This window comes from Lygodium microphyllum, chromosome 4 (genome assembly GCF_053477565.2).
Source record: "Lygodium microphyllum isolate KBCC chromosome 4, Lygodium_microphyllum_v1.1.10, whole genome shotgun sequence".
Taxonomy (NCBI): domain Eukaryota; kingdom Viridiplantae; phylum Streptophyta; class Polypodiopsida; order Schizaeales; family Lygodiaceae; genus Lygodium; species Lygodium microphyllum.
This window is the reverse complement of record NC_141138.1, coordinates 9,442,583-9,459,622: the sequence shown is the minus strand read 5'-3', so window position 1 is coordinate 9,459,622 and position 17,040 is coordinate 9,442,583. Positions and strand designations below refer to the sequence as shown.

At 43.5% G+C, this 17,040-nt stretch overlaps 1 protein-coding gene across 2 annotated transcripts in view; it reads left to right on the top strand.

The window, feature by feature from the left end:
• The window catches only part of CSTF77 (Tetratricopeptide repeat (TPR)-like superfamily protein), a 196,636-nt gene that overhangs the window by 112,805 nt on the left and 66,791 nt on the right, over positions 1-17,040 (top strand). For both annotated transcript variants that reach the window (XM_087675672.1, XM_087675671.1), the window contains exon 9: positions 9,879-9,925. In XM_087675672.1, the coding sequence (XP_087531798.1) occupies positions 9,879-9,925 (47 nt within the window). The remainder of the gene's footprint in view (positions 1-9,878; positions 9,926-17,040) is intronic.

The window sequence follows — 17,040 nt, the reverse complement described above, 5'->3', positions numbered from 1 at the left end:
TTTTGATTGTGCTATCTACTACTCCTCTGTTTCCTTCAAAATATAATACAGATTTCTCTTTTTGTCTTTCTACTTGCGTCTCTCTCTATCAGAAATTGTATTGATTTTTATCAGTTTGTGAGTGGTTGTGTTGCATGTGGAGATTGTTGGGAAGCCAAGTGAAGGAGAAAACACAAATATGGTAGCAGTTTGGAGCCTTCAAATAGCAAAACACAGAATAGGTAATGATAGGAGAGTAAGGAGAGACAATGAGGCAAAGGTTGAGGAGGTTGCAATAATAGTCTAGGGGGACAATGCTTTAGTTGCATGAGCACGAGCACTTCATTTCGTCTTTTGGCTGTACGTGTCAACACATGCCTTATGATAGATTTTCATGAGACATGCCAAAGGGGCTATTTGAGGGATTGTTTTTACCTCATTTGTAAGGATAGTCGGGGATAGATTGAAGATTGCATAGTGGCTATCAATCACTTTGCTTGGAATTGCCTATAAGATCCATGCATGGTGGGTGATTAGTCTTTGATTATTCCTTTGATATTGGACATTATGTGTTGATTGAGATAGGTTTTGTTTTGGAGCGTAGTATCGTGGACAACGGCTTTACCTTTTGAGAATCCACTGTGCTTGTTTGTTCCAAGAACCAAGATCTCATTGTATTGCTTCTCAATTTCAAAAAGATTTAGGATGAAGTAGTGTGAAAATGAGATTGGCAATGGAAGTAGTTTCAAAAAAAGTGTTGAAACATGTATGACACTACATAGCCAAATGAAAGACCCATGAGGACTTTACTTGTGTACTGTGGAGGTTTTTAGTGAGGTATTTTGGATACTAGGTGGGGATTGGTATTACCTCAAAGCAATAGTTGACATCTCTACTCTTAAGCATCTAGGAAAAGCTTCTTATTTGGAGTATATTTTCTTTAGCTAGGAGAGTGATGGTTGCTAACAAAGTTCTTTCGACCATGTTGTATATCACTTCCTGTTGGACATTGTCCAAGTTGTGCATTGGACATGAAAAATATCTCATAAAAATTTTTATTAGCCTGGTTCTCATGGATCCCAATCTAGCCTTTGTAAGGGTCTCCTCTTCTATGCCCAATGTTTTCAATGTGTACAATCTCATGTGGGTATGGAGGGCCTAGCTCTAGCTTGAGCAATAATCCCTTGTATTTGCCTATGAAGGTGTCGTCGGTGTCTGTGTCGAGGCCTAGGACGTCTGGATCGGCTAAGTTGAATGGCTCGATCAATCAATACTCCTTGTCTGTGTGTGGAGTGTGGCGGTCAGATTGACCAAAAAGCTCAGATGACTAAGACTTTTATACTCGGATAGTCACATTGACTAGATGCCCATATAACGAGTGGTTTCAGAAAGTAAAACAAGATACTCATGATCGAAGAAACAAATCATAAACTGGTGAATCTATATAATGAGCTCTCTAGAAGCTAAAGTTGGCGACTTCTAAAAATTAGGAGGTTACTATTTTTCAAAGTTGCTTAAATGGAAATTCTGTTCGCGTCAAAGAATTCAGAATTTTGCAAGGAACAATTTTTTCTTTAATAGCTTTCTCAAATTCTTAACCATTTGAGAGATTTTTAGAGTAGAAGGTTTGGAAGCTTTTCTCTAGAAAAGTGACGTGCGGCATCTAGAAGAGGATACATGTCATTTTGAAGAAAGAAGTGTCTCTACACTTATCAATTTTAGTAAATACTTGCCATTTGTAGCCTCTACTTTTCACTTTTGAGTATCCAAGCCCCACATCTATATATTGGAGGTCTCTCTCTTCACTTGAAACAAGCTCTCATGTTGAAATATCAGCCGCATGCTTTGTACTCTCCCATTTATCTCTCATCCAAGAAGCACTTTCTATTTACTTTAATCTAATTTCAAGCACTAAAGAAAATAATCAACTTGCTACTCGGAGATTGTAGAAAGGGTTTCAAAACCCTAATTTTGAGAATTGTAGCAAATTAGCCTTTTTGTATATGGTTTAGACACTTGGTGCTCGTGGTTTTGTTTCAATAAATTCTTGTCAAGCGGGAGGGGTTAGTTGCCCTCTCAATGTGATGTGGAATCCTCTCTCTCTCTCTCTCTCTCTCTCTCTCTCTCTCTCTCATTTTCATGGTGATAATTGATCGAGTTGGTTAAGTTCAAAGTAATGTCATTCTCATGTTTTTTCCGACGCTTACAATCTCTAACTCAACTAGAGTTAATTTAACTCTAGAACTAATTCTAAAAGTAGTTATACAGCTTATTAATGTAGTTATGTTAATAGTTCAAAGCAACTAACTAAAACATTGTGCATTGCCCATAGAATTAGCAAATTCTAACGCTTTCCTTTAGTGCCAATGTGGTAGAAATACAAGAATATCATTCACCAAAGGATAGCAAGCTCAAGGACTTTTTGAAAAGTTGCAAACTTCTCACGAGAATGTGCATCGGTAAAAATGTTGGCAACATTCTCTTGTATAGGAACATACATCAAAGTGATCTCTTTTGCATAGTGTCTCTCTTTGACATAATTATGATATATCTCAATGTGTTTCATGCGAGTATGAAACACAAGATTCCGTGCCACTACAATAGCACTTTGATTGTTGGAAAGAATGGGTGTAGGACCCTCCAAAGAAATTTATAGATTAGCGAACAATCTATGTAGCTATACATATTCCACTGTTGTAGTGAAGGCTACCTTGTACTCGGTCTCACAAGATGAGGTAGCCATTGTAGATTGTTTCTTGGTTAGCCATGAAGTGCATGAACGGCCAAAAAAGAAACAGTATCCAGTGGTAGATTGCCTAGTGTTTGCATCACCAACCCTATTTGAATTAGTCTAAGCCTATAAGTGCAAGTCTCCTCCCTTAGGAAATAATAATGCAAGTTGTTGAGTACCTTGCAAATATCTGAAGATCTCCTTAATAACTTGCCAGTGTATGGTTCGTGGGTTGTGCATATACTTGCTCACTTAAGTGATTGCATACTGATTGTTAGGGGGTGTGTTGCAAAGATAAATAAGACAACCAATAGCTTGACTAGAAATTGCAACATTAGATATCTCTTCACCATCATGCATAGATTGCTTTAACCTTAGCTCCATAGGAGTGCGCATAGGTTTGCAATCTTGTATATTAAACTTATGTAACAACTTATCCACATACAATGACAGTGACATGATGATACCATGGTAATTTTGGTTAAACTGAATCCCCAAATAATAGTGTAGATAGTCCATATCTAACATAGCAAATGCATGTTTTAATTCAGTCTTAAAACTCTACAATTTTTCCCTCTATAGGTCCAGTGAGAAGCATGTTATATGCATAAAGAATGATAATCAGCGAGTCCTCCCTTTGATTCTTAATGTATAGAGTGGGAATAGTCAAACTATTTTTGAACCCTTTGTTGGCTAAATAAGCTACCATGCATGAGGACACTCTTTGAGACCATAAAGAGCCTTATGCACCTTGCATACCATGTACTTTTTTCCTTTGACCACAAACCTTGGAGGTTGTGACACATAAACATCGTACTGCAAATCCCCATTCAACGATGTTGTCTTAATGTCCAATTGATGAACTTTCCAACTATAATTTGCAGCCATAGCAAGCACACGTCTCACTGTACTGGTATGAGATGTAGGAGAAAAACTTTCCTCATGATCTATTCCTTTTTTTGCGCATAGCCTTTTGCTATCAATCGTGCGTTGTACTTGTTAATAGTACCATTGGCCTTGTGTTTGAGTTTAAAAACCCATTTTGTGCGAATGGCCTTTTACTAGGTGGTAAATCGAGAAGATCCCGTGGAGTTATTGGCAATGGAGTCTAACTCATCTTGCATGGCTTGCATCGAATGTACATCTTGGTGAGCTTCGTCCAAGGATGTAGGCTCACCATCATCCAATAGTGAGCTCATAAACATATGCTCATCACAATCATCTACTTCCATAATATTAGTGAAATGTGGCCCCCCTACATCATGTGCTGCATGTCTAGCAGCCCTTCTAATGTGCCGAGGTAAAGGAGCATCCATTTTACTCTCCTGAAGAGTTTGTAGCAACCATCTCAGGAGTGTTTTGGCTGCATTTATAGTTGCATGTGGCAAATTGTCATCTATACCTTGCTGTTTAGAGGAATATGGTTCAGCAACAGCTTGCTGTATTAAGTGTCTCTTGCCATTTACAGCAGACACGGACTTGAAGGAAAGTGGCAAAAGACCCCCAAAGATATCACCAATGTCATGGGTGACTGGCATTTGTAATTGGTCATGTAAAAATGCATCATTTTCAAAAAATATGGCATTCCCACCGACAAGAACTTTCTTCGTGCGTGGGTCATACAAACGATAGCCCTTGCTCTCTAAACTGTAGCCAATAAATATACATTTTACAGCCTTGTTATCAAGCTTCCCATGAAACTCTTTTGGAACATTCGCATAGACTATGCAATCAAATACTTGAAAGAAGTCAACTTTTGGTTTCTTGCCATGCCAAGCTTTGAATGGTGTGATTGTTTTCAATGCTTTAGTGGGTGCATGATTCAACACATGATTTGCACACTGAAGGCCTTCTAGCCAAAATTTATAAGATAGCCCCTTACTTTTGAACATACAACGAGTCATTTCCATAAGAGTGTGATTCTTCCTTTTAGCAACTCCATTTTACTGAGGAGTCATTCTAACATTGGCTTGATGCATAATGCCATGATTAAGCAAATATGTCTCAAAATCACGAGACATGTATTCCCCCCCTCTATCTTTGTTAAGTGTCTACAATTTTAAGCTAGTTTCAATCTTAAAATTTGCCACAAGATGCTTAAAATGCATGAATACATTAGATTTGGCCTTCAGCCCATACACCCGTGTATACTGTGAGTAGTCATCCATAAATGTAACAAAGTAAAGATGACCCCCAAGTGTAAATGTCCTCATGGAACTGCAAACATCAGAGTGAATAAGTTGCATTTTTTGGACAGCATGCATTGCACCATCCTTTTTGAAGGCAAACTTGTGCACCGTGCCAAAAATACATCCCTCGCATGCATGAGGAGGTGGAGTCTCCACTAGAGGCAATGCATCTATCATATGACACCCCAGAAGGGTTGTTAAACTCCCAAAACTCATATGTCCATAGTGGGCATGCCAAAGCTCTGCATTTTGCATAGCAGGCGTAAAACTAGTGATTGCCAGTGCAACTTGAGATTGTCTATCATAAGTATCTAACAAGAATAAACCCTTGTACAGGGTGCCGAACAGCCTGAGTGCATAATCTATGCCTCTGTCTCCAATAATGCATTTGTCATCCTCAAAGATGACTTCAGAGCCATGCTTATTGAAGGTAGAAATAGACAACAACTTCTTTGTAATGCTAGGCACAAAGGAGACATCTAGAAGCATAAAATTAGAACCATTTGTAGCAGTAATGGTGACTATCCCAATGCGACATACATTATGACTATTGCTGTTTGCACATGTGACACGCTTCTGAGTAGTAGTTGAATGCAAAGAAGTAAACAAGCAGTTCTTGGAAGTGATGTGCTTTGATGCACCGTTGTCAAAATACCATGTTTGTCGCATTTCACCAGCATTAAATGCTGAATTAGCCATAGAAGAATCATAATTGTTTGTGAGAAATGCATAATCCTCCTCTACCAAGTTGGTTGAAGCATCACCATCTGCTGATTTGCTGTGTAATGTCTCTTGGACAGCCAAACCAGTCTTTCTTCTTCTCTTTGGCCAATCTCTTTTTGCATTCATCAATATAGTGACCAGGCTTTTTACAATAATGGCATTTTTCCTTCCTTTTAGACTTTTGTGACTCTTGAACAACTTTATTTAATGATTATCCATCATCACGCTTTTGCTAATGTTTTGCATTTTGCTTGACTTTACCTTGGCCTCTAAACTTGGAAAATATAGCCACATCCCTTGAATGCAATGCAACATTCTTTTGAGCCTGTTTCTCTTGCAACAAGAGGCTTTCTAACTCCACAAATGTAAGGGGTTAATGCCTCCTCTCAAAGACAACATCAAAGAGGTGTGGAAACCAAGATATGTCTTTGGATGAGAGTTCGGTGTGATGTTTACCAATTCAACAACTTGAATAACCTGATTAATAACATTGAACATTTGCTCATGCAAGTCCTATATGTGAATGAGGTGATTTGTCGTGTTATCACTCTCATCCATGTTTACATTGGGAAACTCTTTGCGGAGATAGGATATCCTGGCCTCATTGTGTGCTACAAACATACACTTAAGTGTATCCCATATTGATTTTTGAGGTCTTACAAGACCGAATATGTGGAATAATTGTCCTTTTCACTGACAAGGCAATGAAAGAAAGTGCCTATGCATCCTTTGAATCCCATTTCCTCTGATCTTTCATAGAAGGGGGAGGGGCAGCACCTACAACCTGTCCTCAAGCATTGCGTTGAGGTGTTTGAAGTACAATAGCTTATGGTTGTTGCAAATCACCTATTACATAGTCCGGCAAGTCCTTCGCAACAAGAAGGTTGCAGACCATGAAACTCCACAACGGGTAGTTTGTGCCATCAAGTTTGTCCTCCTAAGTGAGGACACCAAGAATGCTGCTTTTATCACTATTCCCTTGACGTGCCCTGCTATGAGTAATTGACAAAAATTTGCAGCCAAATACTTCAGTGCTGAAGTATGGTGTGTACTCTTGAGAGTACCAAAAATCCCCATGGGATTTAGAAACAAGTACCAAATTGTTACGTAAATGACAAAGTGTGCATAATGTCACCCAAATGAGTACTCAGCTTGGAAATAACAGCAATACTTTGCTGTACCACACATGCCTCGAATTGTGAGCCCTCAAAAGTACAAATGACAGCAACTTAATGCCAATTCTGACCAAAATTTATTGAAATTTTCCAAAATTTTGTTCAATTTGACTGTCACAAGCAAATTCATGCTATTGTATTGTCTATTTTTTATCTTGGAATGTGTGTTAGGCAAAAGCCCCAAGTTTCTTCGCAAAATTTTAAAGAAATCGAATAAATTTATACCTTATAGTCTGAATTTTTGCAAAAATGTCGCCTTGAGATGCATGTCAACACTAATTAGGAGTTGGCATCCACATCGTGATGTGTGCTAGAGCAAAAAAACAAAAAAGCCCCAAATTTTGCGTACCAATGTCAAAGAAATTGCGCAATGTTGGCAAGTTTGGTGGAGATTTATACACGGAAATCAGAATTGGGCAAAAGCCCCAAATTTCCTCAAAGAAATTTTGAGAAATTTTAGAAATTAGGAAAGTCGATCGAAAATCGTCAAATTTCTTGGCATGGAGAGTGAGAAATTGAAAATTTCTTCAAAATTGGGTATAAGACGAGAAAGATGGATGAGAAATTGTAGACCCCCAAATTCAAAAAATTAGGGCTTTTGTGTTTTTCTTGGATATGCAGAAAATGACGGATAGGGTTGTGAAAATAGTGAGCAAGGTTGAGAAAATTGCAGTTGAGAAAATAGCGGGCAGGGCTAAGAGTGTCATGAGCGGGGTTGAGAGATGCTATGTGTGCAGGGTTGGGTGATTGCATAGGGGACTGCGTGTGAGCTGAAAATAGTAGTAGCACCTCCTCCAAAACAAAAACTTCTCTTCCAACATAGCAACTCCTCCCTCCAAAACAACAGCTTTTGTTTCTTTGTCGATTGAGTGAACTTCGTGTAGGTGGCACCGGTTGAGTGGTGGAGAGATAGAACTGATGTGTCTAGCTCGGATACCAAATGTTGGAAATGGAGGAAGAGAGCGAGAGAGTGAACACAAGACAATGAGCAAGAATGGGCAGCAATTCAACACTCAAAAGATATAAGTGCTAGAATGATAGAATGAAAACACAATACGTCTAAAGTAAGTTAGACATATCCCTAACTCAACTAGAGTTAATGTAACTCTAGAACTAACTCTAGAAGTGGTGACACAACTTATCAATGTAGTTGTGTTTACACTACAAACCAACTAACTAAAACATTGGGCACTGCCTATAGAATAGGCAAATTCTAATACTCTAACCCCGCTCCCTCAAGCTCTCATTTGCCCTATGTTTGCTCTACTTCCACTTTGAAGTTCTCCATCCTCTCTATCCTCAAGCTCTTACTATGTAAACTCCTAGTATAAAGTTTGTTAATTTTTGAAGTGTAATATTTTAAGTCGTAACATTAAGTATAGGCATTAAAATTATATGTACAATTTTTTTCATCGGATGTAGGTCCAAGATTTATTTATCCAGGACTAGTATCGGGATGGTACTAGTTAGTTCTCCTCTAGGTAATGGGTTGATGTGAATTGATTGTTTGGGACATTAGCTCTTGTGATTGGGGTTTGGCTTGTTATGCTGTTGGTTTCATACTTGGGGGTGAGTCCATTCCGCTCTATGGTTGGGAGGGGGTGAGCTTAATGATATGATCCTTTTATCTCTTTCTATGCCTATATGGCTTGGGCCATGTCATGTTTGTAGGTTGGAGATCTATCTAGGCGTTTCAAGATTCTAGATAGAGTGTTTGCAGTAGGTGTGTTTTGCATATCCATGGCATGAGCACATTTTATTGTCCAAATGACCATAATGATAATACTAGCAAAAAACTCCCGTGTCATGTTTGTAGGTTTGAGATCTATCTAGGCATTTCGAGATTCTAGATAAAGTCTTTGTAGTAGGGGCGTGTCTTACATATCCATGGCATGGATACATCTTGTTGTCCAAATGACCAAAGGGATTATACTAGCGAACTACTCCCATCGAATACAATGTCCCTCAACGCCCTCCTCCACAAGAAGTCTACCATGGAAACCATGCTCAAGTGCTGTCCAAAGATGAAAAAGGGCAATCCCCCCCTTGCAAATCGTTGTATCTATATGCTGGGGCTGTGCTCATGGCTCAAGCTATTATCACCCAAGTTAATGTCAAAATTTCAGTGGGAGACTATCATGAGGGCTCTCTTCTGCACCTCTAGAGCCATGGGTTTATTTCATAACTGTTGTCTCTGTCTCTCCTTTGGCAGTCCACGTCTAACATACATGTTGGCAATCCAACATAACCTAACAATGTGCTGATTGCCAAGCTTCTGTATCTGATATTCCCCAGTCTAAAACTGTGACCTAAACTAAAACATGTTATCTTAAGAAAGACAAGAAAATTTCAAACCTGGAAAAACCCAAAGAATGTAGGTGATCAAACCATGAAGTATACTCCAGGTCTTCTACAGAATTTAAACAGCCATGGCCTTTAAAGGGAGATGAAAATTAACCAAAATATGAAAAAACAGTCCACAAATCAGCAGACACATTGGCCCTTGTGAGACTTAGCAGTTAGTATGAACAATAGTGTAGCTGTTAGGGTCTTGAGACCGGGATACACAACTTTTGTGAATCTGATAAAACAGTCTGAGTCCTTAAGTGGAGAGAAGAACATCTGAAAAGAATTTTGTAGCTTCATTGTATGCAACCCTATGGCTCACTCTTCTTCAAGCAAAGCTGTTAAGCTGGAGCAAGGCTTGTTTTCCTGCCAAACTATGGTTAGCCCCAAACGTTGCCTATTTTCTCCCATGCAAGGCCTTTTGAATATTACGTCATCTTCTTAAAAAAAGTTAGGATGACTATTTTGTAAGATAATAGTCCCTTTATTTTTTTCCCAAAAAAGGACACATCTAGTGTCAAAGCAAAGTGAGGCTCTTAAAAATTAACATTTCAAAAAAGTGGAAATAATCCAGCTTTTCTGTACTCTACATCTAGTACTAATGTTCATGTCCATTAATGATAATATTCATCACTGTTTTTATTACAGCTTATTTTTTTAAAGCAGCACTCATTTCAGTGTATTTGTTTTTGTGAATTTTCTGCCTAACATGTACCATTTAATGAATCTTTTCAGGAGGAACAGCAATGTTTGGCTTGGAAGCAATTACTTACATTTGAGAAGTAAGTCCAACAACTCACATACTTTACAAAGAGATTGTTTGGCAGTGGTGATCATGCTATAGACCTTGGCCCTAGCATGGGTACCATCTAAGCCCAAGTGCCAAGGGAGCCCCCAGCTTAAATGCTAGGGCTAGATACATAACAAAAGTCATCCAGAAAACTACAATCATTTGCTCTTTTGAAGCACCTTTGTAGGAAAGTGTAGAGGCCTAGGATGAATTCTTGATCTGCAATGCATTATAAGGTTGGAGCTGTGAGAGAGAGAGAGAGAGAGAGAGAGAGAGAGAGAGAGAGAGAGAGAGAGAAGAAAGAAATAAAGTTATATTAACGTCTACAACAGGCCAAGTTGGCCTATGAGACCAAAATGTTGCATACAAAATGTCTGGGAGATTTCAAAAGTCCCAGTGAAGCTAACGTTTATGCTATGTTGAACTAAATTGAGTAGGTACAAAATGATATCTAGACTAGATACAATCTAGAGATACTCCGAGTGCGGTGTGGAACTGCTCCTGGAGTGTTCATCCTAGGATGTCCCGCATGGGTCGGTCTAACATGGAGAGACTAAAGCGGCGGAGCAGGGCCCTCCGATGGCAGCGTAGTATCCCTTGTATCTTCGACATGTGTCTTCTGCGGGGACGGGGGCTGGCGGGGAGCGGGCGCCGGGCTTTGCCTCTCGCTGTGGCTATTTTAAGGTGATCCCCCGGGGTCGGGAGGCCGGTTGGGCTGGTAGGGGCTCGGTGGTGGGGAGGGTAGCTGGTATTTGGTAGAATTCGTTGAGTGTGCGTTGGTTGGTGGCTCCTTGTCTTTGCTCCGTGGTTCGTAGGAGGTGGTCTTTGTGGCGTCGTATTTCTAGTAGAAAGAGCCCCAAGCATCTCTGGTCTTTGAATTCCATCACCTTGGAGAGTGGTCCGAATCCTTCGCTAAATAGGCAGTGGAAGCGTCCCCGGATTTCGTAGTACACTGGGCATCTACAGATATAGTGTTCCTCTGTCTCTGGCTCGAGATGGCAGAGCTGACAGATTCGGTCTTCTAGGGGGAGGGGGTTGGCCCCGTATCTGCCCGTTTCGACCTGTAGTGGTGTGAGGACGTGCGGATCTGTCCGGTGGCACTTCTGACCTCGTGAGACAGGTGTGTGTCCATGTAGCTTGGGCGGGTGATGAAGCCATCCGGGGAGATGTGCAGGAAGTGCTCTCGGTAGAAAGCCTTCTTGGTTCCTAGTTCCAACGTGGGGGTCACCCATGTCCTGGCTGTGTCTGTCTGGATGATGTCCATTCTCATGATGCGATTCACCTCCTCTCGGATGAGCTCCAGGTGTGGGCAGTCTAGGCTGTATTGTAGTGGGGGGGAGGTGGTCCATGTGCAGGCCATGGAGCCATAGCCAAGTCTCTGTTCAGGCATACCAGCACTCAGTGTCCCCTTGTGTTGCTAGTTGTTTGGATGACTCCAGGGCGAGTCTGGGGTACCGGTGCTGGGGCAGGTCCCATATTCGGTGCAAGAAGGTCACGATCTGGAAGAGGGCCTCAGCCACGAGGGGCGGTGCCCCTAGCTCTGCGTGGATGACCTCGTGTGGTACGGAGGGCTTGCTTCGGATCATCCGTGAGATCATAAGTATTAAGGGTCTCTCCATCTGCTCCCATCCCTCATAGGTGCCCTCCTCCTTAGGCAGTGGCTGGTCCTGTGGGGCCCTCCGCGTGTGGTAGAGACTGGAGCCCCATATGGGAGCCCCGTACAGGAGGGCTGGTGTGACCAAGGTGTCAAAAAGCCAGAGCTTTGTTCGGGGTTCCTGGAACTGTATGCGGGCACATTGGTTCTCCATTGACCCGAGGGCTGCATAGTCTCGGGTTAGTCTATCTTCTTTTGCTTTTCTCATGGTAAATCTCGGTCCAGAGAATGTAGTCCCTAGATAGACGTATCTTTGGACTACGTCCACGGTCTCTCCGCCGTATGTGAAGGGGGGTACCGACCGTCGGAGCCATTGGGTTGACGTGTTTAACACCATGACCTTGGTTTTCCCTAGGTTCACAGTTAGGTATTTGTCTTGGCAGAAGGTCTGTAGTGCGTCCAGTTGGCGCTATAGCCCTTCGGGTGTGCTGGAGATGAGGACTATGTCGTCCGCATATAGTAAGATTGGTATCAGTGTCCCTCCCAGGCTCGATCCCTCCTCGCCCAATCTATCTATGTATTCTGAGATCTCATCAATGTAGAGGCCAAATAGGGTGGGTGAGAGTGGGCATCCCTACTTGACTCCGATGGTGTTGGTTATCTCCTTTGACAGCCCTCCTGGTGCCGGGACTCAGCCCGTTACCGATTCGTATAGTGCCAGTATCCCCCATCGCATTTCGGTTGGGACCTCCAGTTCCTGTAGTCTCTGCGTGAGCCTCGCTCCTGGGACTGTGTCAAAGGCCTTGCGGAAGTCCACGAAGCAGTAGTACACCCGTCTTCCATGTGCTCTGCCCTCCTCTATGATGGCTCTCAGCGTGAGGATATGGTCAAGGGTGCAGAAACCCCTCCTAAACCCTGCTTGTCCTGCCGCTCGATGTTGGTGTTGCTCTGCCCACTTGCTCAGCTCGTGGTCCAGTATGGATCCGTAGAGCTTGGCTAGTACATGGCCAACCATGACTGTTCGGTAGTTCGTGGGAACCATGGGGTCTCCGGTCTTAAGGATAGGTATTATGGTGTTGGCTAACCAGCTGGCAGGGAAGCCTTCGCATAGGGCTCTGTTGAACATGTGTGCTAGGAGAGGTGCCAGTATGTCTCTGGCATGGGTCAAATGCTCTGCTACCAAGCCTTCGTGGTCTTGGGCACAACGGCAATTTTGGAGTCTATCAATGGCGTCCCGAACCCGCCCCGTGGTGAAGAATGTGGATGATCTGGGTCTGCTCCCTAGGGGCCGGGGTAGTTGGGGCTGCTTGGGTACTTCGTATAGTGAGGTTGCATATGCGTGCCAAGTGTCCAGGGAGGTGATGGGCGTCTGGGCTCGGGGTTCCTGAAACGCCTTCCATGCCTCTCTGCTGTCCTGTCCTAAGAATAGCTGGTAGAATTCGTGTTCCACTTTGGAGAGGTAGGCTCGTTTCTTCCGTCGCACTAGACGACGGAAGATCAAGCGTGCCTGTTTATGCGTGTGTACTCCCCGTGCTTCGTCCTGTTGAAGACGGAGCTGGGTTTCCCTACACTCTGCATCGTACCAGCTATTTTGTGGGACATTCTTGTTCGGAGGGGTGGAGTGGGGGGATGTGTGGGGGAAGTATTCGGCAGCCGAGGTGTGTAGTGTGCCTGCCAACTGTGCTGTGACCTCCTCCAGGGGTGCGTGGGGGTCCATTTCCTGCAGGCTCCAGTAGAGATGGTCGGAGTATGCGCTCGCAGTTAGCCTGGAAAAGTGGTACTTGGGGAATCTTTGGGGGGGGGGGGGGTTGCTTGCTGGGGGGTTAGGTCATACCTGCAGGTTATGTCAAATTGTAGGTAGGCATGATCGGTAGCCACTGCGAGTGGGTGAGGTGATATTTTAAAGGACTGGATGTCGGGGATAAGTGATAGAGAGCCGAGGATATAGTCCACTGTGCTTGCTCCCAGTTTCTGTGTGGGTGCTCCATGTGCCCCCCATCCGATGCAATTGGCCGCGTGCTTTTGTGGAAAGCATGTGAGGGCCTCCGACCCGGGCCATCTGTCGAGACCGTTGAGGATGGCTAGTCCGTGTGCCCCCCCTAACACCAGTAGGTGTTCACCATATTCAGTGCATTCAGCTGTGTCCTGTGATGCCCGGTTGAGTCCTATCTCCTCCGGTGTGATCTCTTTGTACATGTGGTCGTCACTCTCGAAGAAGGGGGTCCGCCTCTGTGCTATGCGTGCGTTGAAGTCTCGGCCAACATGACATCTCCCAAGCTGGAGTAGTACATGATATCCTCGTACAATGGTAGGTATGGTGACTCGCCCTTCGGTGATGCATATGGGGAGTGTGCTGGTGGGAAATAGCACACGGCCATGTATATATCTCGAGGGCGATCTGTGTGTATCCGGATCCACATGAACCGGGCTTCCTCATCTTTCCGCATGACTTGCACCGTGGGCTGTAACTCCTCCCTGTACAACACAGCCACCCCTCCGGACCCTCGGGTCCCTCCTTTTGTTCGGGCTCTAGGGCGGCATGCCGTCTCCCATCTATATCCCCTCACTTCTGGTAAGTAGGTGCCTGGGCTTTGGTGGGTTTCTGTGTAGAGGACGATGTCCTTGCCAGTGAAGGTCTCCTGGAATAATCCTGCATCTGTTTTCATAGCTCCGTTGCAGTTTCACACTGCAAACCTCAGGTGGGTCTCATAGGCCGTGCCCCGTCATTGGCGTTTATCTGTGATGATGACACGACCATCTCTGTATACTGCCCATTTTCCCGCTTTGCGAGCCTCCAGGATCTGTGGCATGCATTCTTTACGGTGTGCCACCTGTGCAGGTGTGAGGTCATTCTCCAGGTAGACTTTTTCCCCTTTTAGAGCTGTCCTTTTGGAGAGGAAGGCTCGAGAGTCCTGGAAATTGTCTCTTCGGAGACATTTGATAAAAAGAGTCCTGGAAATCGGTTCTCCAGAAGGCTCAGTGGCATCCTGCGGAAGACCTCTTAGCTATTAACTCTTTTCAATTGGAATTGTTGGCAGCCTCGCGATTACTTTCTTGAGAAGGCAAACATGAGCTCAAACCAAAATTTAACCGCATGGCACGCTTGGGCTTGACTTCAGTTGCAGATGCCACCCTTGCTAGTCGCAATGTGTTGATATCGTTTCGTACAGCCAGGAGGCTTTTCAGGATCCCTCGTGTATACCGTGATTTATGGGGACAGCTTTTGATGGTGCTCCAGAGCAGACAACCCTTTCCTGCCCTTGCTTTGGATCGTCCTTGGCAGGACTGGGACCTTGTAGGCCGGCTGAATTTGGAAAAGGCCTCAGCTAACCAGGTGTATCATCTTCTGATTAAAGATCATCAATGGCTGGCTACTAAAGCTAATACTGTATGGCGATTGCGTAAATCTCAGTCATGGTGGAAGGTAACTGTGATGGAGGGTTGGTTGAACAAGACACCGTACAAATGCAAGGTCTTTCTTTGGAGGGTGATGATTGGTGGTCTTCCTCTTGCTTTAGCCCTTTCCAAGCGTCGAATTTCCAACGGCAATTGTTTCTTTTGCACCACCAGTGTGGAATCGGCCCGTCATCGATTTATTTCTTGCCCTCTCGCTAAGAAAATCTGGTCACTCTTGTCAGCGGTTTGGTGAGTAGTGGTTGGCTTCTTGCTAAGCCCTTTTGATTAGGTTTTTGTGCGGCCCAAATACCCCACACCGGCACAGTCGCATATGAAGATCTTGTTTCACTTTCTTCGATACTGGGGCTGTTGGCACAATTGGACCATTCGGAATGCTTTTCTTTTTGATTCAGCCTCTAATGTTCAAGGACATATTGCTACTCTTAAAGGGCTCTTGTATTGGCAGATAGATCTCATTCGGCACTCTGACATACTCCCTCGGGAGGACTTACTTCCTTGGCATATGGCAATTTCCTCTGCGTCTTTGCCATGACTTTTGTAACTCTTTTGTTGTTTAGTACTTTATAAATATAACATCCATTACGAGAGAGAGAGAGAGAGAGAGAGAGAGAGAGAGAGAGAGAGAGAGAGAGAGAGGGGTTAACTGTGGATTTGGTTTAGCCTATCAGATTTATGCTTTGGAAAAAGAAAGGCAATCATTTGGGGCAGGTATGGATCTCCTGGTAGCATGTGACCACTCCGAAAAGGAAGGGAGTCGCAGATTTGCTAGATGTCAATTTGCATATGGCCGCTTTGAGGCTATCCTAGTTGAAGAGTCTATGTATTCAGTGTCATCCTTGGTCAGACATTGCCAAATTCTTCATAGAAAAGACTGGCATCTCTCATGTTAGCACGGTTATTCATGCTTCTTGCTGGCATGCGCTTAATTCTACGAGGCCTTTAAAGGTCTCCTAGTCTTTTTTCCTTTCTCATTTGATAGCTTCCTGGCAGGAGATGCTTGGTTTTGCAGTTTGGCGTCCCGCGGATATTCATAAAGAGGAAAATTTGCTGCAAGGAGAAATACTGACTTCCTCAAGGTTGTTGGATTGGCCACAAAAAGATTTGCAGTGAGACAAGTTCAATCGGATGGCTAGGTTGGGGTTGAAGACAGTCTGTGATGGTGTTATTCTTGGGCGGCCCCGTCTTTATTCCTTTAGGCGTATTCGTCAGTACTTTAGGGTGCCTCGTGGATACAAGGACATTGGTCATCCATATAGGAAAGTCTTCAGAGGTTCTTTCCTTTGCCTGCATTACAGCCATTGGATCCTTGGCATGATTAGATGTTTGTGCTTCATGATGATTTTGCGAAAAGATCAGCTAATCAGATATATCATCAGATGGTGGAAGCCAAGAGATGGGTCATGGGGAAAGTGAATAGGTTATGGCATCGTAGGGACAGTAAAAAGAAGTGGTGGGAAAGATTTATCCAATTTTGGAAGTCTAAGGTCCCGTATCAGGGAAAAGTGTTCATGTGGTGGCTGCTCATTGGGGGTCTTCCAATGGGAGAAGTGCTCCATGCTCGAAAGATCTCTGCTGGGTGTTGTGTTTTCTGCACTATGTGTGATGAGACATTGCTTCATCTCTTTCTCTCCTGCCTTGTTGCATGACAGATTTGGAATTTCATTTCGCGTGTGTGGTCCTTGGTGACTTAGTACCGTCTATCGGTTCGTTTGTGGATTATGGGAAATATGTCCTCCATGCCCTCTTTGAGTTCAGATTTTTCCTGCCTATTTCATTTCTTTAGATGGACAACCCTGTGGCATATATGGCATACTCACAATGCCTTTATTTTTGATTCAGCATCAGGCATCCATGGGCATGTGGCCCGTGTGTGTGGAATAGTGTTATGGCAAATGTCCTCTATGATGTCAGCGGACCTGGTTCTTCCAGATATTGCTGTTCCATGGTTGGCGATTGTTGGATCTACTCCAGCTGTTCCTTCTGTGTGATCTATTAGTACTACTCGTGTGATAGGTTGTTCTGGTTGTTTTGAGAGAGCTTGTAGGCCTCATGTAAATATTAGTTACATAGAGAGTGAGAGAGACTGAGTATGCTGA